The following is a 24,780-nucleotide window of genomic DNA, read 5'->3' as shown; positions in this document are numbered from 1 at the left end:
GTGATTGGTGGCCGCCTCGGTCATAGCGACCATGAAGTGGTTGAGTTCAAAATTTACGGTGACAGAAGGAAAAGTGACACCAAAACCTCATCCCTGGATATGGGGAAAGCGAACTTCAGGCTGCTCAGGGAACTAGTCAGCAAGGTCCCCTGGGAAACTGCTCTTGAAGGCCTCGATGTCCACCAGTGCTGGTCATTCTTTAAGCGATGCCTCCTAGAAGCACAAGATCAGGCAATTCCTAAATATCGCAAGTCAGGCAGGCGGGGCAGGAGGCCGGCGTGGCTGACCAGGAACATTCTGATGGAGATTAGGCGGAAACAGAGAGTGTTTCGTTACTGGAAGGAGGGCCAGGTGACATGGAAAGAATACAGGGATGCTGTTCGCGTTTGTAGGAAGAAAATTCGTGTGGCTAAAGCACACCTAGAGTTGAAGCTGGCTGTGTCTGTGAGAGAAAATAAAAAGGGTTTTTTTAGATATGTGAATGGAAAAAGGAGAACTAAAGAATACATAGGGCCGCTCCTTGATAGGGAAGGTCTTCTCACAGACGATGACATAGGCAAAGCAGAGACACTTAACGCCTTCTTTGCCTCTGTCTTCAATGCCGATGATGGGCTTCGGGACCCAGGGTGCCCTGAGCTGGAGGACCGGGACGGTGGGGATGACAAACTCCCAACCGACCCTGAACATGTGCGGGATTTGCTACTCCACCTGGATCCCTACAAGTCCATGGGTCCGGATGGGATTCATCCCCGGGTGCTGAAAGAGCTGGCGGACGTCATCGCGGAACCTCTCTCAATTATTTTTCAACGATCCTGGGAATCTGGAGAGGTCCCAGTAGACTGGAAGCTGGCAAATGTTGTGCCAATTTTCAAGAAGGGTCAGAAAGAAGACCCTAGCAAATACAGGCCTGTCAGTCTCACGTCAGTGCCTGGTAAAATCATGGAGAAGATGGTTCTCGAACTTATTGAGGCACACCTGGGGGACAAAGCAGTCATTGGTCCCAGCCAGCATGGGTTTGTGAAGGGTAGGTCCTGCCTAACTAACCTGATTTCCTTTTAGGATAAGATCACCCATATGGTGGACCAAGGGAAACCAGCTGATGTGATTTTTTTGGACTTCAGCAAGGCTTTTGACACGGTTTCCCATAGGATCCTACTGGACAAAATGTCCAGCATACAGCTAAATAAAAACATCATACGATGGGTGAGCAATTGGCTAACGGGCAGGGCCCAAAGGGTTATGGTGAACGGGGCTGCGTCAGGCTGGCGGGCGGTCACCAGTGGGGTCCCTCAAGGCTCCATTTTAGGGCCGGTACTTTTCAATATTTTTATAAACGATCTGGATGTAGGAATAGAAGGTATTTTGAGCAAGTTTGCTGATGACACCAAACTTGGAGGAGTTGTGGACTTGCATGAGGGTGGAAAGGCCTTGCAGAGGGATCTGGATAGGTTGGAGAGCTGGGCGATCACCAACCGCATGAAGTTCAATAAGAGCAAGTGCCGGGTCCTGCACCTTGGACGGGGAAACCCTGGCCGCACGTACAGACTGGGCGATGAGACGCTGGAGAGCAGCCTAGAAGAGAGGGATCTGGGGGTCATCGTAGACAGCAAGTTGAATATGAGCCAGCAGTGTGCCCTGGCAGCCAGGAGGGCCAACCGTGTCCTGGGGTGCATCAAGCACGGCATCGCTAATAGGTCAAGGGAGGTGATTGTCCCACTCTACTCTGCGCTGGTGAGGCCTCACCTCGAGTACTGTGTGCAGTTCTGGGCAGCACAGTATAAAAAGGACATGAAACTGTTGGAGAGTGTCCAGAGGAGGGCTACGAAGATGGTGAAAGGCCTGGAGGGGAAGACGTACGAGGAACGGCTGAGGGCACTGGGCCTGTTCAGCCTGGAGAAGAGGAGGCTGAGGGGAGACCTCATCGCAGTCTACAACTTCCTCGTAAGGGGGTGTCGAGAGGCAGGAGACCTTTTCTCCATTAACACCAGTGACAGGACCCACGGGAACGCGGTTAAGCTGAGGCAGGGGAAATTTAGGCTTGACATCAGGAGGGGGTTCTTCACAGAGAGGGTGGTTGCACACTGGAACAGGCTCCCCAGGGAAGTGGTCACTGCACCGAGCCTGACTGAATTTAAGAAGAGATTGGACTGTGCACTTAGTCACATGGTCTGAACTTTTGGGTAGACCTGTGCGGTGTCAAGAGTTGGACTTGATGATCCTTAAGGGTCCCTTCCAACTCAGGATATTCTATGATTCTTTGATTCTATGATTACCAGTCCACCCTTCTCATCCATCACAGGGGGTACAATCTCCTTGGCCTTTCTTTTCTGAGCCATGTATCTCTAGAATCTCTTCCTATTATTCCTTGCATCCCTTAGCAAACTGAGGCTTTCTCACCCAAACGCCTTCCCTGGACACTAGTATTAAAATGCTCTATTTATCCCTCGATTTCTTGGCAGAACACAATAAAATGCTAAACTACAGAGCTTGCCCATACCCTAATCACAGAAGAACACCAAAAATTCCCCAAAAAACTCTTTTTACTCTCTAACCCAGAAAAGTGAATCCTAGTCCCTAAGGGTCTAGGGAGATGCGAGCTCTGCTTCAGGATCTCCTGCCCCAGCAGGAGCAATGTGACCGTGGCAGTGACTGTGAGGTCACTTCTGTCTCTTCCCTTCATAGGGCAGTAGCAGGAACGTGTCACGCAAAGGGACTGGGAGGTCACTTGTGTCTGGAGGTGGCAGGTCAGCCTTGCCTTCTCCCTGGAATCTACAGTAATGTGAGACTGAGAGGAGGGAATAGGGGCTTGGCCAGCTGAAATTAAGCATTTTGTAGAAGTAAGAGGGTTCAGGTTATGCTGATGCTGCTGTAACTGTGACTTTAAATAGTCATATGAGGCTATTCCCCAGCTTCAACCTGTAAACTTATTTCCTAAACCTAAATGCTACTCAGCACCCTGACAGGAATCCACTACTCTAATGACTGACCTGAAAGTATCCCTTGAAGACAAAACTCAGCCTATAGCCGCTTCCCCTAGCTCTTACTCTCTTAATCACTCTGATCTCTGCCCTTAATAGTAGCATTAAAATGGTCTATTTAACACTAGAAAACTGATTAGGAGACCTAAACCAAACCCTAACTCCAAATAAATGTGAGGGGCCATGGATCTGTTCAGCTTGTGGGCCAAAAGGAGGAGATGGGAATGCTCTGAGGAGCTCAGCTCTGCCTCAGCATCTCCTGCCCCAGCAGCAGGAATGTGACTGTGGCAGGGACTATGAGGTCACTTCTGTCTCTGCACTTGATTGGGCAGCAGCAGGAACGTGTCAATCAAAGGGACTGTGAGGTCACTTGTGTCTGTAGGTGGCAGGTCCACCCTTGACTTCTCCCTGGGAGCTGCACTTTTGGGCTTACATCTGGCAGTGGCCCTGCTAGGCCAGCAGAAGGCACCTGCTTGGCATGCTGACTGGGGGATCCCCTCTGCCTCTGTGTCTGGTTGGCTGACAGGCCACAAGGAGCCTGATGGGTTGGGATGCCTACTTCAGGAGTGGTTTCCACCCTGATGGAGCATCTTTGGTAGTAGGAAAGAGCAGGAGAGAAAAAACTGACACAAAGTGTGCATTGGAAGGATGGCACTGGCCATGAGGAGGAAGAAATGTCCAGGGGAACAACTGGTTCTGTTGCTAGTAACAGAGGTAAAGAATGCATTAAGTGTCTCAGCCTTTACCTCATCCCTTGTCACTGGGTTTTCCCCCCATAATCCAATAAAGGATTATGATTCTCCCTAATTATCCTTCATTAAAAGTATTTTTATTTTTATTTATTTTGTTTTTGTTTTTGTTTTTGTTTTTATTTATTTATTTATTGTCTTTGACAGTAATAGATGGATAGAGCTTATGCTGGGCTCTGGCCTGTCCAATTTTGACCTGCACAGCCCCATAACATTCAGGAGATGACTACAGACACACTGACAGCATGCATGAGAAGAAAGTGCAACAAATGTGGAACCTGACAGCCTTCCATCCCCTACCTTCTGTGACCTGCCTGTACCAGGCCAGCTTCCTACAGAGCTGCCTTGCGAGGAGCATGGCCACCAAGAAGATCTGAGTTATCTCATTCAGCTGAGATCTGCTGTGACACCACACAGACAAGGGTCTGCAGCTAAAAAGGAGGTCTCTGAGTCTCTAGGAAAGACATGTATAGACAGGGTAGAGGACTGTGACAAGGCTTAAAGTCCCAACAAGACCCAGGTCTTTGTGTCCATGGCTATGGCTGTTGTCTCTGCCACTGAGGCCTATGAGCAGACAGCTGACTGTGAAAGCACCAGGGCCTCATTGCCTGCTCGCCCTCACCCATGAAGCAGGCAGGGGTCGTACCATTCTCCTGCACTTGGCAATGCAAATCCCCATCTCCTACTGCCCCACAAAGTGTCCTGAGCAACCTGTCAAGGGAAAGGATCTCCCTTCGCAGGCACTAAGGGTCAAGGCCTGGCCCTTGTGCTTGGTGACACACATCCAGTTTTCCTCCACATCAGTGTCACCTTCACATTGCCTTTGTCTCCTTGTCCTCACTGCCTCCAGGGTTCTGCTCTAACGAGCTCCAAGGGAGGCTGTGTCAGTGCTGGCCCTCAGGGGGACACTGCAGGAAACTTGCCTCTGACTTGCACTTCTGGAGAGATGTCTTCAATTGTCTCTGAGTGCCTGAGGTTTGTGTGTGGGCTCATCAGGAAAGCCCCCAGAGGGGTGATTCCAAGGGCTTGGGCTGGTGCTGTGCTGCTGAGCTGGGCCGGGCTTGTGGGACAGAGAGAGCTCATGGCAAGAGGGCCCTGGTGCAGAGAGACAGCTGTGCCCAGGAGCAGCTCCTCTGCACAGCGCAGCAGGGCTGGGGGCTCTGACCGCAGCTGGCACACAGAGAGGAGAGAAGGAGAGAGGGCTTGGAGGCACTGAGGAGCGCAACAACAGAGGGCAGCATGTGGCAGGACACATCTGCAGGCTCTTGACACCGTGAGGCTCTGGCAGCAGGGCACTGCAGGTGGGGTTGCCAGAGGGGTCTTCTACAGCTGGCACATCTGATGGCTGATAGCATTTGTTGGGATGGGTCTCTCTGTTTCTCCACAAAGGAGTAGAAGATGCTTTAGAGAATAGCATTTATGATTGCATATTTCAAGAGGAAGAACAAGAGAGGGGCTACCTGAAAGGCAAGACTTTTTCTGTAGCCTGTGCTTGCAGATTCCTGCAGTGGAGGGGAGGCAGGTTTCATGGTAATGGATTGTCAGTATTGTAGTGGAGACTGTGACTCCAAGACAATTGCAGTGAGAGATCAGTTTGTCAGCAATGAAGTTTATAAAGTTCCTTCCCACACCTCAGCCCAGAAACTGCACCAACATCATGCTTGTGGTCCTCTCAGGTTTTATCCTGGCTGATCTTTACGAACTGCAAGGCCCCCAATGCCCAGTGCTGGGAGACATCCCTGTCTTTGGGAGGTCTCTGCCGGCTTGAAGTGAGCACAGAAAATTTGGAATGAGCAGGAGCTGCCTCCTCTGCAGGCAGAGCTGCAGCACAGGAGGGTCTGCTGAGTGTCTGTCTGTCCCTCCCTGGCCTTGCCTCCCCTGGCAGCAGCACGCTGGCATTCCTCCTGGCTTCTCCAGCTGGCCGTGCTGCTGCTGGTCTTGTTCCGAGGCTGGCTAGGGTTGCGGGTTTCACATGCCCATAGAGAGAGCCCTCGGTGTGCTTGGGGGAAGGGGAGTACAGGGACAGAGTGAGGGGTCTGGAGATGGGCACTTTGTACCTGGATGTCTCTACTTTCAGCAGTGTTCAGGTTCTTCTCAGGTCAGCCTCTGAGTAGAACTTTCCTGCAGCTCACACAAGGTGGCTGAGACCAGCACTGATGGACGGGTTTTCTGTCCTCACTAAAGGACACTCTGCACTGTAGGGACTGCCCCTTTTTCTCTGAGGATGCACATAGTTTGCCATCAAGTGCAGGAGAAATGCTCAGGATTTCTGTTTTAGAAAATCTCAACAGGTGTGGTAGGTCAGCAACAAAAAGAAATCTGACCCTATAAAATAGAAATTAAAGAAATCCGTATATATATATCTGCACTGAAGTTGGGTAACCCGGGAGCAACAAAGGGACAAGATTCTTTGATATCAGCAGTGAAGTGAGCCTGAGAATAGCCATGTTCTGCCTTTCCCCTGGCTATTGGGCAAAACTGACTCTTCCTTTGCCCATGGAGGAGGAGTCCCCTGCTCCCAGGGATACCCTTCCCTTAGGCAGCATCAGGAAGAACTAATGAAAGGGACCTGCCAAATGTCTTCCTGGAAGAAGGCAATTTTCTGGCGATTTTAGATGAGAAATGGGATGAGTTTTTCTCTGATAAGTCTGTAGTACATTACTACTGTTCTTTCTCTTCTATGTGCAGAACCACATCCCAAAAACGCAAATGTCCAACAGAAGCACCATCACTGACTTCCTCCTGCTGGCATTCGCAGAAACACGTGAGCTGCAGCTCCTGCACTTCACGCTCTTCCTGGGCATCTACCTGGCTGCCCTCCTGGGCAACGGCCTCATCCTCAGTGCCGTAGCCTGCGACCACCGCCTCCACACCTCCATGTACTTCTTCCTCCTCAACCTCGCCCTCCTCGACCTGGGCTGCATCTCCACCACTCTGCCCAAAGCCATGGCCAATGCCCTCTGGGACACCAGGGCCATCTCCTATCAAGGCTGTGCTGCACAGGTCTTCTTTTTCTTCTTCTTTTTTGGTTCAGAGTACTATCTCCTCACTGCCATGGCCTACGACCGCTACGTTGCCATCTGCAAGCCCCTGCACTACGGGAGCCTCGTGGGCAGCAGAGCTTGTGCCCAGATGGCAGCAGCTGCCTGGGGCAGTGGCTTTCTCAATGCTGTCCTGCACACGGCCAACACATTTTCCCTGCCCCTCTGCCAAGGCAATGCTGTGGACCAGTTCTTCTGTGAAATCCCCCAGATCCTCAAACTCTCCTGCTCAGATGGCTACCTCAGAGAAATCGGGGTGCTAGTGTTTAGTGTTTCTTTACTATTTGGTTGTTTTGTTTTCATTGTGCTGTCCTATATTCAGATTTTCAGGGCAGTGCTGAGGATGCCCTCTTGTCAGGGCCGGCACAAAGCCTTTTCCACGTGCCTCCCTCACCTGGCTGTGGTCTCTCTGTTTATCAGCACCGGCATGTTTGCCTATCTGAAGCCGCCCTCCATCTCCTTCCTATCCATGGATCTTGTTGTGGCAGTTCTGTACTCAGTAGTACCTCCAGCAGTGAACCCCCTCATCTACAGTATGAGGAACCAGGAGCTCAAGGATACACTAAGGAAACTCTTCAGAAATCTGCTTTTTCGGAATCAATAATGACTGCGAGTTCCCTGATAATTTCAGGAAGTGAGAAGAAAAAATAATTATTACATTTCTCTATAAATATTTTATTCAAATTATTTGTTTTTATTTAAATAATATTATCCTTAACCTACTACCGGATTTTTTTTTCATTTAAAATACCCAATCTTCTAATTACCTAAAGAAGCAGGCTTACCATGTAGATAAAGACACACAAAAACAAAAACAAAACCACCACCACCAACAACAAAAAACACCTACCATCACCTACCATCTCTTCCCATCTCCTCTGGAGCTGAGGGAGCAGCCCTACCATGCAGGAAGGGCTTAGGGCCTAGAGCCCAGCTGCCACATGCACGAGCAGCCCTGGTGGCCCTCGGGGCTGCCCCTCACTGTCCGCTGCGCTCTGCCTCTCTGCTGCCTTTGGGTCAGGGCTGCTGCTTCCCTGGAGTCATTGCCATGGCCAGCAGCAGGATGTGGCCTTTTCACTGCTGCTCTCTTTTGGCTTCCACATTGTTCTCTTGTGCTCTTGTATCTGTGTTAGTCTTGAGCTCTCATATGCCTCGATGACAGTCCTGTTTTCTCTGTAGTGGCATCCCGATCCCTGCAGATAGCAGAAGGCACTGTACAGCCCTGGGACACAGCCGCTTCCCTGCTAGCACCATAGTAACAAGAGGGGCTGCTGAAGGCAAAGCCAGGAGCCTGAACACCAAGGGGCTGTTCCCTGCTCTTCTGTATTCTGGGGGTTCTTCATGGAGTGAAAGACACAGGATGAAAGTCCCAGGGTGGTCCCTGAGGAACCAAGGGTAGCACTAAGAGCTGCCATTATGGCAGAACTTGCCTAAGGAGATGACAACTGATCTTAAACTTATCTGCACCCCCTGCAGCGGGGCAGGCGGCAGATTCCAGCCTGTTGAGGAATCTGGAGCTTTCAGGAGATGTCAGGGGATCTGCAGGGACAAGGTCCTCAGATGAAGTGATTAGAACCTCATAAAATGAGTGACCATCCAAACAAAGGTCTGTTAAAGGAAAAGGGGAATCTGAGGAGTCCATGGGCTAAAGGAGGGCTCTGCAATGCCAGCAGAGGTGGTGAAGAGCCAGCAGGCAAAGGCCCATAGGACTGCAGAGTAACTGAGGATAGGCATTTTGAAGTGCTATGGGCGAGGTCTGGTGCAGCACTCGCCTGCCCTTTGTGCCCTTAGAGACACCCCATGGCCCTGCCCAGCACTGCCCTGTGCTGCTGAGCCATCAGGGCACATGGAAAGGGGTTCAGCAGCAGAGATCCCCACGGATGTAGGTCTCACAGCAGCACCACCATCTTGGGGCCCTGAGGGAGCACAGGGAGGGAAGCAGCAATGGCCAGCCAGGCCAGCACAGACACACTGCCCTGGATAAGACCCTCTGGGAGCAGGGATGGCCCTGGGGAAGAGCAGAACCGCATTGCTGGGCCTGCACTGATGGGGAAAGGGCAAAGGGAAAGCTCTTTGTGCAGGCCCCTGCTCGGGGCAGGCTGCTCTGTGGCTGGGCCAGGCCTCTTGTGCTGGCCTGGAGAGCGGGGCTGGCCCTGCGGGGCACAGGCCCTGTGTGCTGGGGATCTGCCAGGCAAGAGAGCAGGGCTCCTGCAGCTTCACGGACCTCCATCTCCTGGCACCACGGACACATCCTTGCCCAACGCATCCAGCAGATAAACACCTATTGACCACCTGCTTTCTCTTCTTCTAGAGGAACTGGGGACAGAATAGCAAAACCAAGTAAAACTCACAAATTGTGAGCCACAGAAGGCCCTGATGCTGTGCAAGAAATGCTCAAAAACAGCAACCACAACTGTGGGTGACCATCACTGATCACACAACCAAAACACAGTACCACAAGGGGTTACTTTGCAGAGAGTAACTCCATGCCAGACACATCCAGTACAGGGCCCCTGATGGACAAGAAGACTCCCTCTGCACTCTGGAAGGAGCCAGGAAGGTGGTAATAAGCACCAGGACAATTGAGGAAACCCAAAAGCCCTTCTGAAGGGTCACTGAGTGCCACCTGAGAGGCAGTGCTGGGCAGTGGGGAGGGCCAGGAGAAAGACTTGTGAGAAGGCTGTGAGAAACAGAGACACTCAGGGCTTTAGCAGCTGTCTGTGGATGCAGTAGGAGAATGAGGTCACTCCTTAGAATTAGGGCAGGGCTGAAGGGCCCTGCGTGTAGCTGGGTGGATGGAGAAGTGTCCACCTTGCATGTGTGCCTCAGCCTGGGATCATGGGCCTGCCCACGGTGCGGGATGGCTGGGCTGTGCTCAGCCATGCCCCAGGAGATGACCTTGCTCTCTTCCTCCCCACCACTCCCCACATGGGGCAGGCCCTCAGGAAACACCCCTGAGCCTGGAGATGCACCAACCTGCTGCAGTGAGGTGCCACTACTGCAGGGGGAGAGGGGAGGCTTGGAGAGACACCTGGGGCCTGCGGACAAGAGTGGTGTGGCCTGGGGAAGTGAGTGCCTGGGAAAAGTTACCCTGGAGCCATAGGAGCCATTCTGGAAAGAAAACTTGTAGGCAGGAACCACACTTTTGTGATGGTGCAGAGCTGCTGGGCACATTGTGCAGGGTGCTCTGATGGACTTCTGTGCCCTTTTCCATTGTATCTTAAGTGCCAATATTCTCAGGAATAGAGTAGCCAACAGAGCACTGACAGATAGTCTAAGATCATGCAAGGCATCATAAACATGCCCCTAAAAAGATAACTGACATGGGGAAATCAGGAGAAGCCTGGCCAGGAGAAATGTGAGACTGAGAGGAGGGAATACGTGTTTGGCGAGCAGAAATTAAGGATTTTGTAGAAGTAAGAGGGTTCAGGTTATGCTGATGCTGCTGTAGCTCTGACTTTAAATAGTCATACAAGGCTATTCCCTGGCTTCAACCTGTAAACTTATTTTCTAAACATAAATGCTACTAAAAGCACCCTGACAGGAATCCACTACTCTAATGACTGACCTCAACGTATCCCTAGAAGACACAACTCAGCCCATAGCCGCTTCCCCTAGCTCTTACTCTCTTAATCACTCTGATCTCTGCCCTTAATACTAGCATTAAAATAGTATATTTAATACTAGAAAACTGCTTAAGAGACCTAAACAAAACCCTAACTCCAAATAAATGTGAGGGGCCATGGATCTGGTCAGCTTGTGGGCCACGAGGAGGAGATGGGTGGGAATGCTCTGAGGAGCTCAGCTCTGCCTCATCATCTCCTGTTCCAGCATGAGGAATATGACTGTGGCAGGGACTGTGAGGTCACTTCGGTCTCTGCACTTGATAGGTCAGCTGCAGGAATGTGTCACAGAAAGGGACTGTGAGGTCACTTGTGTCTGGAGGTGGCAGGTCATGCTTGGCTTCTCCCTGGGATCTGCACTTTTGGGCTGACATCTGGCAGTGGCCCTGCTAGGCCAGCAGAAGGCACCTGCTTGGCATGCTGACTGGGGGATCCCCTCTGCCTCCAGACCCAGGAGGACCCAGGCAGAAAGAAGGCCCCAACATGGGTTGTCCTGTCTCTTCTGCTTGAGTCCATGAGTGGGCAGCAGCAGGCACAAGGCTTGGCTGTGTCTAGCCAAGAAGCTGCAAGGCCAGCAGCAGGCCCCTGGCTTGGAAGCTGCTGCTGAGGTGACTTGTGTCTGCTTGGATGACAGGCTGCAAGGAGGCTGCTGGGTTGGGATGCCTACTTCAGGAGTGGTTTCCTACCAGATGCAGCTTCCTTTGGTAGTAGGAAAGAGAAGGAGACAAAAACTTGCCACAAAGCGTGCCCTGGAAGGTTGGAACTGGCCATGAGGAGGAGGAAATGTCCCTCAAAGGGTTGTGCTGTAGTGCCACAGGTCACCCTCTGATTAGACCGTGGCTTTCTGTTTCAAGGAACAGCTGGTGAGGGCTGACGAGACATGAGTTAAAGCAAGGGATGACAGCAACGTGGTGAACTGAGATGGGTGTCTGCAAACTTCAAGGAAATAAGACAAATTGTGGGATAGCGTACGAAAAGCTACAGAGGAGAAGGCAGAGGGTTCTGGCAAGAATGGAAGGTCCCAACAGCCCTGAAGGTTTTGTCACCTTGGCTAGAGCTTATGAGGAGAGATGTTATACTCGTTGCAATGGGGCCTCATTTATTCCTTTCAACCCTGTGCAGCACCTCAGAGGTGTCATAGCAGTGTTCTTCTCATTGCATCACACTGCCCACCACATCCCACAGACCCCAGGAACAGCCTTCAGCCGGACGTGGGGATGCCGGATCTCCTCTCCAGTTCTAGGGGTCAGGCATTTGCTCTTCTTCTTCACCAAATCGAACCAAGATTTTTCTCAGCACATTGCTTTGCCTGTCTGTAACCATGGCCTCCAATTAGCTGCCCTAACAAGTCCCTGGGGGGGCTTTGTTAGTAACAGCCCTCAGTGGGGCCCATTAATATTCCAAGTCACTTCAACTTTTCCTTCTGACTTTACTTTCTCTAGCAGTTGCATCATTCAGCTCTCAGTACCTGAGCTTCATAGACTGAACACCACAATACACCATGGAACTCATTAAAATGCAGAAACTCCTAACATCCCTTTGATAGTTTTCTTCAAGCCTTCACGCCTTCTGCAGCTAATTGCAGAGCTTGCAAGATGTAGTTAAGGAAGAAGATTTCAAAGAGCAACCAATAAAAATATTTTCTTGTTTCAAAGGCTGAATTTTGCTGCATTTCAGTTTAGAGCGTCATTATCCTATTGCTATTAATCCAGGGTGAGTACTTTGGAGACCTTCATTGGGAGGAAGAGCAGAGTGTGCTGGTCTGACAGCTCCACTGCCAGCAGTGGTCTTTGTCCCTGTACCTGCAGCCCAGCCCACACATGAAACCCTTTCTAAGATAGGACAGGAGTGTCTTCAGATAAAATTAAATAAATAAAATAAAAATAAAATAAAATAAAATAAAATAAAATAAAATAAAATAAAATAAAATAAAATAAAATAAAATAAAATAAAATAAAATAAAATAAAATAAAATAAAATAAAATAAAATAAAATAAAATAAAATAAAATAAAATAAAATAAAATAAGATTGAAATGACCATTGGATCCTGAGAAATTCAGCCTGAATCTCAGTAGACACCTGGAAATTCATGGACTCTCTTAGATCATCTGTGAAAAACTCAGGATGAAAAATAAAGAAAATATATCTTTATTGGCTGTAGCTGTACCCATGAGATTGGCCTCACTGGGGAAATTGTCCCCTTCCAGGCACAGAAACCTACATTGGGTAGAGTGAAAAGAGCTGCCCAGTCAATAGAGTAGGGCAAAGTCCTACTTCCTGTGCTACAGATGCAGAAGGCAAAAAGAATTGCATTGTGCCTGACACTACTCTGGGACGTGTCACCCAAGTCAGGCAACTTTACCTTAGTGCTGACAAGTCCATCACTAAAGCACGCTCCAAAGCTCTACATCTACACCTTGGCTCTCCAGTCAATGACCCAGCTCATGGATGGCAACCAGGGAGTCTCGGTTAGTGCAACGCTGCCTCAGGTGTGCCACCATGGTAGCCATTGGCACCTGCTGTTCTTCAACCCTCAGCAAACCCCCAACAGAAGGGTTCTGTGGAAGGCCAAGCAAGGTAGACAACTGTTTCATGTCCTTTGTCTCCAAGGCAACTATGCCAAAGCTCCAGCAGTAGAGCCCTCTTGGAACTTTGAAGTACCCTCTTCTGAGACAGTCTATGCCGAGGATGCACATAGCCTCTGGGCCAGTCCCAATGGGGTGCTTTTCCACTCCTTCCTAGTTAGACTCACTTCAGCCTCCAGTACAGTTAACTGTTGGGATCCCCCTGTCACTCCAGAAATACAGGTGGGTTCCGCCTCTTTCTAGCTTGATGGCATTAGTGTACTCTGTGCACCAGTGTGCAGTAGAGCCTGATACATTTGTGGGTCTGATGTGCCAGGCCATTATATATACATAGTCCAGTAAACCCGATTGTCCAGGAACACTAGATTGTCCAGTAGCCCTCAGAGGTGGGCCCCAGCAGAGACAAGGAGTCAAGGCTGTTGGGTGGGGGAAGCCAGAAGAAGCAGCCCAAGGGGTGGTGCTGCTTGTGAGGACGCGTTTGTGGCAGCAGCCGGAGTGGGCAGCAGCTGTGCGCAGGCGAGGGGAGGCCAGGAAGCGCATGCCAAGAGTGCTTCTGCCAGCAGAGCCAAGGCCGGGGCCGAGCCCAAAGGCAGAGGCAGGCCCAGGGCAGGGGGCTTCAAGGGCCGTGCTGAGCTCCCTGCTCCTGCAGCAGCCGCCCTGGCCCTCAGCATACGTGCTGTCAGGCTGCGGGGAGAGGATGAATGCCCTGGGCCCCCTTCCTGCTCTGCCCAGCCCAGCAAGGACCCAGAGCGGCCTCCTCTCCCCTGCCCCTGCAGCTCTGGGCTCCCTTGGTGCAGCCCTGGCTCTGCAGCACCAAGCCCTGCTGGGAGCCCTCCCCTGCATGCTGCCACCGCTCCCTGACGCTGCTGTTGCCCTCTGCCGGACACTGCCCAGCCAAGCCCAGCTCCTGCCCACCTCTCCCCAGCTCCCTGCCCTCTCCCCAGCCCAGCAGCCCAGGCTGTGCTGGCCCCAGGGCAGTGCCCAGTGCAGGCTGCTGCAGGGCTCTGGGCACGGCCACCACAGCCCCAGCCCCTCGCAAGGCACCGCAGCTGCTGGCACAAAGGCAGCTCTGGGCCTCTTTAGTGTCTCCTGGGCTGGGGCGAACTATGGTGATGCTGGTCCATTATGCTGCCAGTCCATTAAGCTTTTCTTGCGAGACCCATTGGCTCTAGTCCTGGAAGCAGCATTGGAAGAGGCCTCCAGGTTTCTGGGTTTTCCGTGAGCAGCCCCTTGTATTATTGTTGTGCTAGCAGGGAGGCCAGCAGTGACCCAGGGCTGCACAGTGCCTGCTGCTGCCTGCAGGGATTGGGATGCCACTGCAGAGACAACAGGACTGTCACCAAGGTAGTCAAGATCTCAGGGCTAACCCAAACACAGGAGCACAAGAGAACAAACTGGAGGCCAAAAGAGAGCACCAGTGAAAAGCCACTTCCTCCTGCTGGCCATGGCCATGGCTCCAGGGAAGCAGCAGCCCCGACCCGAAGGCAGCAGTGAGGCAGAGCCGGGGCTGCTCCTGCATGTGTCAGCTGGGCTCTTGGCCCTGAGCCCCTCCTGCAGGCTGGGGCTGCACTCCCACAGCTCCAGAGTAGATGGGAAGAGATGGCAGCTCAGACCAGTGAGGTTCTCATGCATTTTTTTATTGTCTATATCTACTGAGGAAGCCCAGTTCTATGGGTAAATTAGATAACCTGATCAAAGTAAATAAAATAATAAACAGGCAGGCTGTTAAGATTAATATGTAACTCAAAATGTTATCATATATTTGCTAAACTAGTTCTAAATTATATTAGAAATGAAAGATTATCTCAACTCTTTTTGGATATGCTAGAAGAATGGATAAATTGATGAAACCTTTAGTGATGCTTTAACAAATGTTTAAATTCTTTGTTTATAACATCCTTCAATTCCTGGTTCCTCATGCTGTAGATGAGGGGGTTCACTGCTGGAGGCACCACCGAGTATAAAAATGACACCACCAGGTCCAGGGATGGAAATGAGTTTGAAGGGCGCTTCAGGGAGGCAGACATGCCAGTGCTGACAAAAAGGGAGACCACGGCCAAGTGAGGGAGGCACGTGGAAAAGGCTTTGTGCCGGCCCTGAGAAGAGAGCATCCTCAGCACTGCCCTGAAGATCTCCACATAGGACAGCACAATGAAAACAAAGCAACCAAGGACTAAAGAAACATTAAACAAAAGTGCCCCGACTTCCCTGAGGTAGGAATCTGAGCAGGAGAGCTTGAGGATCTGGGGGATCTCATAGAAGAACTGGTCCACAGCGTTGCCTTGGCAGAGGGGCAGGGAAAATGTGTTGGCCGTGTGCAGGACAGCATTGAGAAAGCCACTGCCCCAGGCAGCTGCTGCCATCTGGGCACAAGCTCTGCTGCCCAGGAGGCTCCCGTAGTGCAGGGGCTTGCAGATGGCAACATAGCGGTCGTAGGCCATGACAGTGAGAAGGGAATACTCTGCTCCAATCATAAAAACAAAAAAGAAGACCTGTGCAGCACATCCTTGATAGGAGATGGCCCTGGTGTCCCAGAGGGATATGGCCATGGCTTTGGGCAGAGTGGTGGAGATGCAGCCCAGGTTGAGGAGGGCGAGGTTGAGGAGGAAGAAGTACATGGGGGTGTGGAGGCGGTGGTGGAAGACTACAGCGCTGAGGATGAGGCCGTTGCCCAGGAGGGCAGCAAGGTAGATGCCCAGGAAGAGCGCGAAGTGCAGGAGCTGCAGCTCGCACGTGTCTGCGAATGCCAGCAGAAGGAACTTAGTGATGGAGCTGCTGTTGGGCATTTGCTCTTTCTGGCCATGGATTGCTGCCCAAGGATGAAAAAAGCTTTAATTAATAAGAAGATATACCTCAGATAAACTTCTAACATTTCTGACATAACTGCCCTGAAAACCCTTTCAGTCGGGCATTTACCAGGTCCCTTTCATATGCTCTTCTTGATGCTGCCTGAGGGTGTCCCTGGGAGAAAGGGACCCTGCTCTGAGCGAGGAGTCAGTCCTGCCCCACAACCAGTGGTAAAGAGGAAGATGGGGTATTCTCAGATTCAATCCGCTGATAATAAAGATCTTTTCAATTTTGTTGCTCCCAATTCACCCAACTGCGGAGCAGGGCTACGGGAATTTATTTTTGTATTTTCTGTCTAACTGCTTACCCGACCCTGTTTTCTAAGGCATAAATCCTGGGCATTTCAAATGAAAACTTGTGGAGCCTCAGATGAAAGAGTCTCTTGGGCTCCCTCGAGTTGTCCCCAAGGCCTCAGGGCTGACAGCTCCTAAGGCAGGAGGGTCTCTGTTGGGGTGTGTTCACTGAGGCAGACTGAACTGATCATCTACTGCTCCTCTCTGAACACAAGATTTTTAGAAGTGTGATTTGTGCTATTGGACTGTGGTTGTCAAACATGTTGTGCTTTAACCTGGCAGGCAGCTCAGCACCACACAGCTGTTAGCTCACACCAACCCCCCCACATGCTTATCGGTTGAGGTCAGGGCAGTTGAAAGGACTGAAATGGTAGAGAAAGAATTATAATAATAATTATTTTTAGTACTATTATTGTTATGTAGAAAGCAAGCTATGCACAGTGCAATTGCTCATTACTGACTGATGTCCAGCCTGTCCCCAACTGGTAGAACATTCTGGTAACCATCTGCACCTGTTCTTCTTTGACCTTCATCAAGTCCACAAATGGAAGGGTCCTCCCAGGGACTAGGAAAGGTAGACAGTTCTTTAACATCCTTTCTCTTGAAGACAGCTATCCCAAAACCCCAGCTGTACCCTTTTGGATCTTGGAAGTGCCCTCTCGTGGGGAAGTTTATGTCAAGGTTTCATAGATCAACATTCTTCTCCCTCCTTTCTTTTCTGGACAGTAGTTCTCTTCCATTCTCAGAAGCCTGATTTTCACACCCTCTGTTTTCTCGTGCATATAGAGGGAACGGATCCTGGCACAGGTTGGTGCTCTGGCCTAGCAAGAGCAGAACCAGGGGTCTGGTCTAGTCTGGGGCCTGTCACAGTGGCTGGAGTGGCTGCGGGACATGTCAGAGGTGTTGGAGTAGCTGCAGGGCCTGTCCCAGGGCTTGGAGTGGCACTGACTGAGGCTCTCTTTGGAATTCCCTTTGGAATTGCCAAGGTGATAACCCCTCCTTTTCAAGCACTTCTGCAGTTTTTAAGGATTCTGCACGTGCTCAGGGGGAAGTTCCAAAGCACTGGAAGTGCCCACTGCTCTAGGTGCCTGCCTAGATCCTCTCATGCTCCCTGCCACTCCTATCTCTCCGGCCTTGGGGCAGGTCTCTGGAGGGCATTCTTCAAGAGTTATTTATCCTTAAACAACAGTTGAACCACATTCAGGAGACGTCACAGTAGGATCATCCCATGGATATTCTAAGCTTTGTAGAGCTAGTGTAATAAGGCTGGAGGAGAAGGGGAGGTGAAAAAGTGGAGGTGTCCCTCCCTTTTCCTCTCCTAGATTGGCTCCCTAAAACAAAAAGTTTAAGCGTGTAATTCTTAAGTTTCTGAGTAACGGTTCCTGAGGAATGGACGTGATGGCAATGCTCAGTACAAAGAACAGATTTGTCACATGACCAATAATTTTATAGACTCATAAGGTAGTGTTACACAACATAGCAAAATATCTTTAAACCAGCCCCCAAAATGATAAACAGCACAATGGGAACACAGGCAGTAAGTAATGTGCTATACAACACATTTCTGAATGAAAGCCCAACAGACTTGAGATCCAAAATGTCGACCTTGTGATCAGCAACTATTAAACTGGTCTAATGCTTATAACATTTTAACTTTAGCACTCTGTGGTAAGATCTGTCCTTATCTCAACCCTTCGTGCCCCACACTGAGCACCAAAAAGACTTGTGGTTTAACGCGGCAGTTCGAGTACACGGAATTATTTGAAAAGGTCCAGAGAAGAGCCACAAAGGTGATCAAGGGGCTGGAGCACTTCTGCTATGAAGGCACGCTGAGAGAACTGGTACTACTCAGCACCAGAGAAACCTTAGAGCAATCTTCCAGTACTTAGAGAGGACCTACAGGAAAGCTGGGGAGACAGTCTTTGTCTGGGAGTGTAGTGATGGGACAAGGAGAAATGATACTAAACTAAAAGAAGGTAGGTTTAAATTGGATATATGGAAGAAGCTTTTTCTTCTGAGAATGGTGAGGCATTGGAACAGGTAGCCTGGAAAAGCTGTGAATGTCCCATCCCTGGAAGTGTTCAAGGAGAGGTTGAAATGAGTTTTCAGCAACCTGGTCTAGTAGGAGGATGGTTGGAATAAGAGGATCTTTAAGATCCCTTCCAACCCAAACCACTCTATGACTCTATGATCCCGTGTTTCTATGATTATCTGTGACACTGCTACCATTGTCCTTCTGCAGCCCATAATGTCTCTCCTCAGAGATTTAAACCAAGATTTTTGGTTAGTCCAGCTGGCATCCTCTTACAAGTGGTGTCCCCCAGGGGTCGGTACTGGGACCTATCTTGTTTCATGTCTTTATTGATGACCTAGATGAGGGGATTGAGTGTATCCTCAGTAAGTCTGCAGATGACACCAAGTTGGGAGGTAGTGACGATCCGCATGAGGGTAGCGTGGCCCTTCAGAGGGACCTGGATAGGCTGTATTGCTGGGTTGAGGTGAATGGGATGAGGCTCAATAAGGCCAAGTGCAGGGTCCTACAATTTAGCCACAATAACTCCATGCAATGCTATAGACTTGGGGCAGAGTGCCTAGAAGACTGTGAAAAGGAAAAGAACCTGGGAGTGTTGATGGATGCTCGGCTGAACAAGAGCAAGCCATGTGCCCAGGTGGCCAAGAAGGCCAAGGGCATCCTGGCTTGTATTAGAATCCTGACTGTACTCAGCTCTGGTGAGGCCACATCTCGAGTACTGCCTTCAGTTTTGGGCCTCTCATTACAGGAAGGACACTGAGGCCCTGGAACATGTCCAGAGAAAGGCAACCAAACTGTTGAGGGTTCTGGAGCACAGGTGTTATGAAGAGTGGCTGAGGGAACTGGGATTGTTTAGTCTGGAGAAGAGGCTCAGGGGAGACCTCATTGCACTCTACAGCTTCCTGAAGAGAGGTTGATGTAAGGCAGGGGTCAGCCCCTTCTCTCAGATAACTAATGATAGGACTTGAGGAAAAGGCTGCAAGTTGTGCCTGGGGATGTTTAGATTAGATATCACAAAAACCTTTTTCTCTCACAGAATAGTCAGGCACCGGAATGGTCTGCCCAAGGAGGTGCTGGAGTCACCAACCCTCGCACTGTTCAAGAAGCACCAGGACAGGGTGCTAGGAGATATGACTTTGTAACTTAGCGTGTAGAATTAGTGATAGTTGGACTAAATGATCCTGTAGGTCCTTTGCAACGTTGTGTTTCTATGATTTCTGATTCTATGGTAGGACAAGGGGAGTGGTTTTAAACTTAAAGAGGGTACATTTAGAGTAGATAGTCAGATGAAATTCTTGACTTAAAGGTGAGGCACTGGAACTGGTGCTGTGGGTCCAGAGATCACCCAGGGGGAGTTTGGATCAGCCCATGCCCTTGTGTTTGAAGGAACAGCTGGTGAGAGTGGAGAGGCAGCAGTGAAATCATGGAAATATCAGAGTGAGAGCAAGGTGGCGAAGAGAAGTGGTTGTCTGCAGCCTTCAGGGAAGTGTGGGACAGCACAAGAAAGCATGCAGAGGAGAAGGCAGAAGGCTCTGACAAGAATGGAAGGCTGCAGCAGCACTCACATCTTTGTCCCCTTGGCCATGGCTTAGGAGGAGACGTGTTATACTCATGGCATTGGGACCATGAATTCTCCTTTCAACCCTGTGCAAATGCTGGAAGGTGTCATACCACTGCCCTTCACATATGGTATTGTGGGCATCTCCCCCTACCCCACAAACCCCAAGAAGAGCCCTGAGTGAGACATAGGGGTGCTGGGGTTATAGAATCTCCCCTCCCAGTGGCTGGGGTCAGGCCTTGGCCCTTCTGCTTCAACAAAATAAAGTGAGATTTTCTCAGTACACTGCCTTTGCCAATCTGAAATCATGGCTTCCAATTATCTGCCCTAACAATTCCCATGGGAGGCTTTGTGAGGAACAGAATAGAATAGGCAACAAAGTATAGAGTATTCTAATACTACGGAATAGAGTAGCTAACGGAGGTGAGACAGGTGCTCTGATATAATGACAACCATCAGAAAGCTGATCCCAGTTAGATGACTGCTATGGAGAGGTCAAGAGTAGCCTGGCCAGGAGAGATGTCAGATAGGCGTACGGGAAGAAGAAGTGAAGAGGAGCTTGGAACCTTACCTTTGTAGAGGTAAGATGGTTCATGCAATGTTGATGCTGCTCTAACACTGACTTCAGACATTCTTGTAGGGCCTGTAAACTATTTTCAAAAATAACAATAATCCTTAAACCTAAACATTAGTGCAACTTCCTGACAGGAATCCACTATTGTAAAGCAGAACTCAAAATACCACCTGAAGAAAAACTCAGACCATAGCCCCCTTTCCTTCCCTTTAGTCTCTTGCTCACACTAATCCCTGCCCTTATCACTAACCTTAAAATGTCATGTTTATCCATAGTCTTTTCACAGACCAAAACAAAACCCTAAACCTTAATGCTTGCCCATACCGTAACCAGAAACCTGACACCACAAACGGAACACTAAATCTTTCAACATAAACTTTGCTTAATCTCTAACCCAGAATGGTAAAACCTACTCCCTACGATACAAGAGAGATGTGAGCTCTACGTCAGGATCTCCTGCCCCAGCAGGAATGTGACTGTGGCAGGGACTGTGAGGTCACTTCTGTCTCTGCACTTGATAGGGCAGCAGCAGGAATGTGTCACAGAAAGGGACTGGGAGGTCACTGGTGTCTGGAGGTGGCAGGTCACCCTTGACGTAGACCTGGGATTTGCACTTTTGGGCTGACATCTGGCAGTGGCCCTGCTAGGCCAGCAGAAGACACCTGCTTGGCATGCTGACTGGGGGATCCCCTCTGCCTCCAGAGCCAGGAGGACCCAGGCAGAAAGAAGGCCCCAAGATGGGTTGTCCTGTCCCTTCTGCTTGAGTCCATGAGTGGGCAGCAGCAGGCACAAGGCTTGGCTGTGTTTCCACAAGAAGCTGCAAGGCCAGCAGCAGGCCCCTGGCTTGGAAGCTGCTGCTGAGGTGACTTGTGTCTGGTTAACTGAGAGGCCGCAAGGAGCCTGCTGGGTTGGGATGCCTACTTCAGGAGTGGTTTCCACTACAAGAATGCCATACGAGCAGTTGTGCCTTATCACCAGGAACCAGGCCAGCTTCCTACAGATTTGCCTTATGAGATATTTGGGTCCATGGCTATGGCTATTGTCTCTGCCACTAAAGCTTTTGAGGAGACAGATAATCATTAAAGCACCAGATCCTAATTGGCTTCTCGTGGGCTCATCAGCAAAGCCACCAGAGTGGTGATTATAATACCTTGGGCTAGGCCTCTGCTGCTGAGCTGGGCCGGGCTCCTGGGACATGAGAAAACACATTTTAAAAAGTCCCATGAAGCAGAGAGACAGCTGTTCCCAGGAGCAACTCCTCTGCATAACGCATCAGGAAAGAGACACAGAGGCACAGACACAGAGAGAAGAAAAGGAGAGAGGGGCTGAAGGCAGTTGGGAGTGAGAGGATGCTGAGAGCTGCCTGCAGGAGAAACCTGCAAAGCCCTTGACAAGGTAAGGGTCTGGCTGCAGGGCCATGCAGCTGCAGGTCCTGGAAGGGTCTCCTGCTGGGTCTTGTTTCTGGGAGGGCAGTGGGCAATGCAGTAGCCTTTGAGAGTCCTGCTGGGTTGCAGTGCGAGGTGAGGAAGTCTGGCAGAAGCCCCTTGGAGTGTTATAACCCAGCTGCCCCTGGTCAGATAAGACAGGGGTGGCTAGAACACTGCAGGAGTGCAGCTAGGATATTGGCACACGCAAGCTTGCAGATATCCAGCTCTGTCTGTGGGGCATCCTCCTGGGCTGCAGGCTGCCCTCCGGCAGGTTGCAGCTCTCTCGTGGCTTCCTTGTGTTATCCTGATGCCCCAAGGAGAAGACACCTCCTTGCTAAGGACATGTCCGTGCTTCTGGATGGCTGTCTGTGGGCAGCTGGTTTGAGGCTTCTGCACTCCTATCTAGGAGGGCAGAGCTGAGATCCTGATCACACACCTGGAGATAAGGTGAGGATTCTGTCCATCTGCATTTTGAGTCGGGCTTCTCTGCTCTCAGATGTCTCCAGTTTCTTCTCATGCCCAAGCTCACTGCTGGGCAGGTCTGCTCTGCTCAGTCTTCACCAAGGAACAGTCCTTTTGCCTCCTGGCTTCCGCAGGATTTGACCAGAAGCACACATATAAAGTCACAGCGTTTGACCATCCAATAATTCACCTAAGCGTTACAGGGGCAAGCAAATAACATTAAAGCAAGTAAAACACCGCAGCTCTGCTCTGCATTCAGATGAGTTGTTTGCAAGAAAATTCTGCAAACTCATTGACCTGACAAGTGGGCTGAACTTGAGTTTCCCCCATGTTCTTATTCCCTCCTGCAGCAGGTAGGACTCCTCTGCAGCCCATAGTGGCCCCTGTGCCCAGTGCCACTCTCAGCCAGCACCAGCCACAGCTCAAGCAGGAGAGCTGCAGAAAGGTTCTGCTGCAAAGAGAGAGGCTCTGTTTGGGGGTTCTCTATGACTTGTAATAGGTATTCCTCATCCAAATCAGTCCTAACTTTGTTCTACCTTTTTCTCTCCAACAGAGAATGTCAGAAAATGCCCAACATCAGCTCTGTGAGCGAGTTCCTCCTGCTGGCATTCGCAGACACGCGCGAGCTGCAGCTCCTACACTTTGCGCTCTTCCTGGGCATCTACCTGGCTGCCCTCCTGGGCAACGGCCTCATCCTCAGCGCCGTAGCCTGCGACCACCGCCTCCACACCCCCATGTACTTCTTCCTCCTCAACCTCGCCCTCCTTGACCTGGGCTGCATCTCAACCACTCTGCCCAAAGCCATGGCCAATGCCCTCTGGGACACCAGGGCCATCTCCTATCAAGGATGTGCTGCACAGGTCTTTCTGTATGTCTTCTTGATTGCATCAGAATTTTATCTTCTCACAATCATGTCGTATGACCGCTACGTTGCCATCTGCAAGCCCCTGCACTACGGGAGCCTCCTGGGCAGCAGAGCTTGTGCCCAGATGGCAGCAGCTGCCTGGGGCGGTGGCTTTCTCAATGCTGTCCTGCACACGGCCACTACATTTTCCCTGCCCCTCTGCCATGGCAATGCTGTGGACCAGTTCTTCTGTGAAATCCCCCAGATCCTCAAGCTATCTTGCTCAGAGACATGCCTCAGGGAGGTTGTCCTTCTTGAAGTTAGTCTATGTTTAACCTTTGCATGTTTTATTTTCATTTCATTTTCTTATGTGCAGATCTTCAGGGCAGTGCTGAGGATGCCTTCTGAGCAGGGCCGGCACAAAGCCTTTTCCACGTGCCTCCCTCACCTGGCCGTGGTCTCCCTGATGGTTAGCACTGCCATGTTTGCCTACCTGAAGCCCCCCTCGATCTCCTCCCCATCCCATGACCTGGTGGTGGCGTTTCTGTACTCAGTGGTACCTCCAGCACTGAACGCCCTCATCTACAGCATGAGAAACAAGGACCTAAAGTATGGAGTTAGGAAACTTTTCCTATACATGCCTCTGAAGCATTAATAATGTGTTTATAATATATAACCATAATTATGTGAAATTATTGTGATCCATGTAATTTCATTTTTATCATTATTTCACTAATGTTATTCTTAACATCCTGCCTGTTAATTAATTTATATACTTTGACCAAATCATCTAATCTACCCATTGTACTAGTCTTCCATTGTAAATAAAGATAATAAAGAAGCTATCAGAAACGAACTGATCTCAGTATCCCTCTCTTCCCATTGTCTCTGGAGCTTGGAGTGCAGCCCCAGCATGCAGGAGGGGCTCAGGACCAAAAGCCCAGCTGCCACATGCAGGAGCAGCCCCGGTGGTCCTCGGGGCTGCCCCTCACTGCCTGCTGGGCTCTGCCTCTCTGCTGCCTTTGGGTCGGGGCTGCTGCTTCCCTGGAGCCATGGCCATGGCCAGCAGCAGGACGTGGACTTGTAGGGAGTGTAATCTTAGCATAACATAAATGGTATGGAATAAGGGGTGGATATATGTCCTGGTTTCAATTAGGACAGAGTTAATTTTCCTCCTACGAGCTGCTAGGGTGCTATGTTTTGGCTTAGGATGAGAAGAGTGTTGATGACATGCTGATGTTTTACTTGTTGCAGAGCAGTGCTTATACCAAGCCAAGGAAATTTCAGCTTCTTACTCTGTCCTGCCAGAATGCAGGCTGGGGGTGCAGTGGGAGCTGGGAAGGGACAGAGCCAGGAGTGTTGACCCAAACTGTCCAAAGGGGTATTCCATACCTTCTGACATCATGCTGAACAATATATAGGAGTGGCTAGATGGGGTGGGTGGGCCAGGCTGCTCGGGGTTAGGCTGGGCATCGGTCAGCGGGTGGTGAGCAATTGCATTGTGCATCATTTGTTCCACACACGTTATTAGTAGTACTGTTATCATCATTATTGTTATTATTATTATTATTATTATTATTGTTATTATTATTGTTGTTGTTGTTGTTGTTGTTGCTGTTGTTGTTGTTGTTATTATTATTATTATTGTTATTATTATTATTATTATTATTTTCCCATCTTACTAAACTGTCTTTATCTCAACTCACAGGCTTCACTTTCCTGTTTCTCTCCCCCATCCCAGAGAGGGTGGGGGCAGCAAGCAGCTG

At 50.2% G+C, this 24,780-nt stretch overlaps 1 protein-coding gene across 1 annotated transcript; it reads left to right on the top strand.

Moving 5' to 3' along the window:
- Positions 1–6,436: 6,436 nt before the first annotated feature.
- LOC137846862 (olfactory receptor 14A16-like) lies at positions 6,437–7,372 on the top strand. Its single transcript, XM_068664971.1, has one exon. The coding sequence runs from the start codon at positions 6,437–6,439 to the stop codon at positions 7,370–7,372; it is 936 nt and encodes a 311-aa protein (XP_068521072.1).
- Positions 7,373–24,780: the final 17,408 nt, after the last annotated feature.

This window comes from Anas acuta, chromosome W, assembly GCF_963932015.1.
Source record: "Anas acuta chromosome W, bAnaAcu1.1, whole genome shotgun sequence".
In the NCBI taxonomy this organism is placed as follows: Eukaryota; Metazoa; Chordata; class Aves; order Anseriformes; family Anatidae; genus Anas; species Anas acuta.
Note: the sequence above shows the minus strand (reverse complement) of the source record. Positions and strands in the feature narration are given on the sequence as shown.

Excerpts from the sequence above, each read along its gene's own strand:
- LOC137846862 (XM_068664971.1), top strand. The coding sequence starts at position 6,437 with ATGTCCAACAGAAGCACCATCACTGACTTCCTCCTGCTGGCATTCGCA.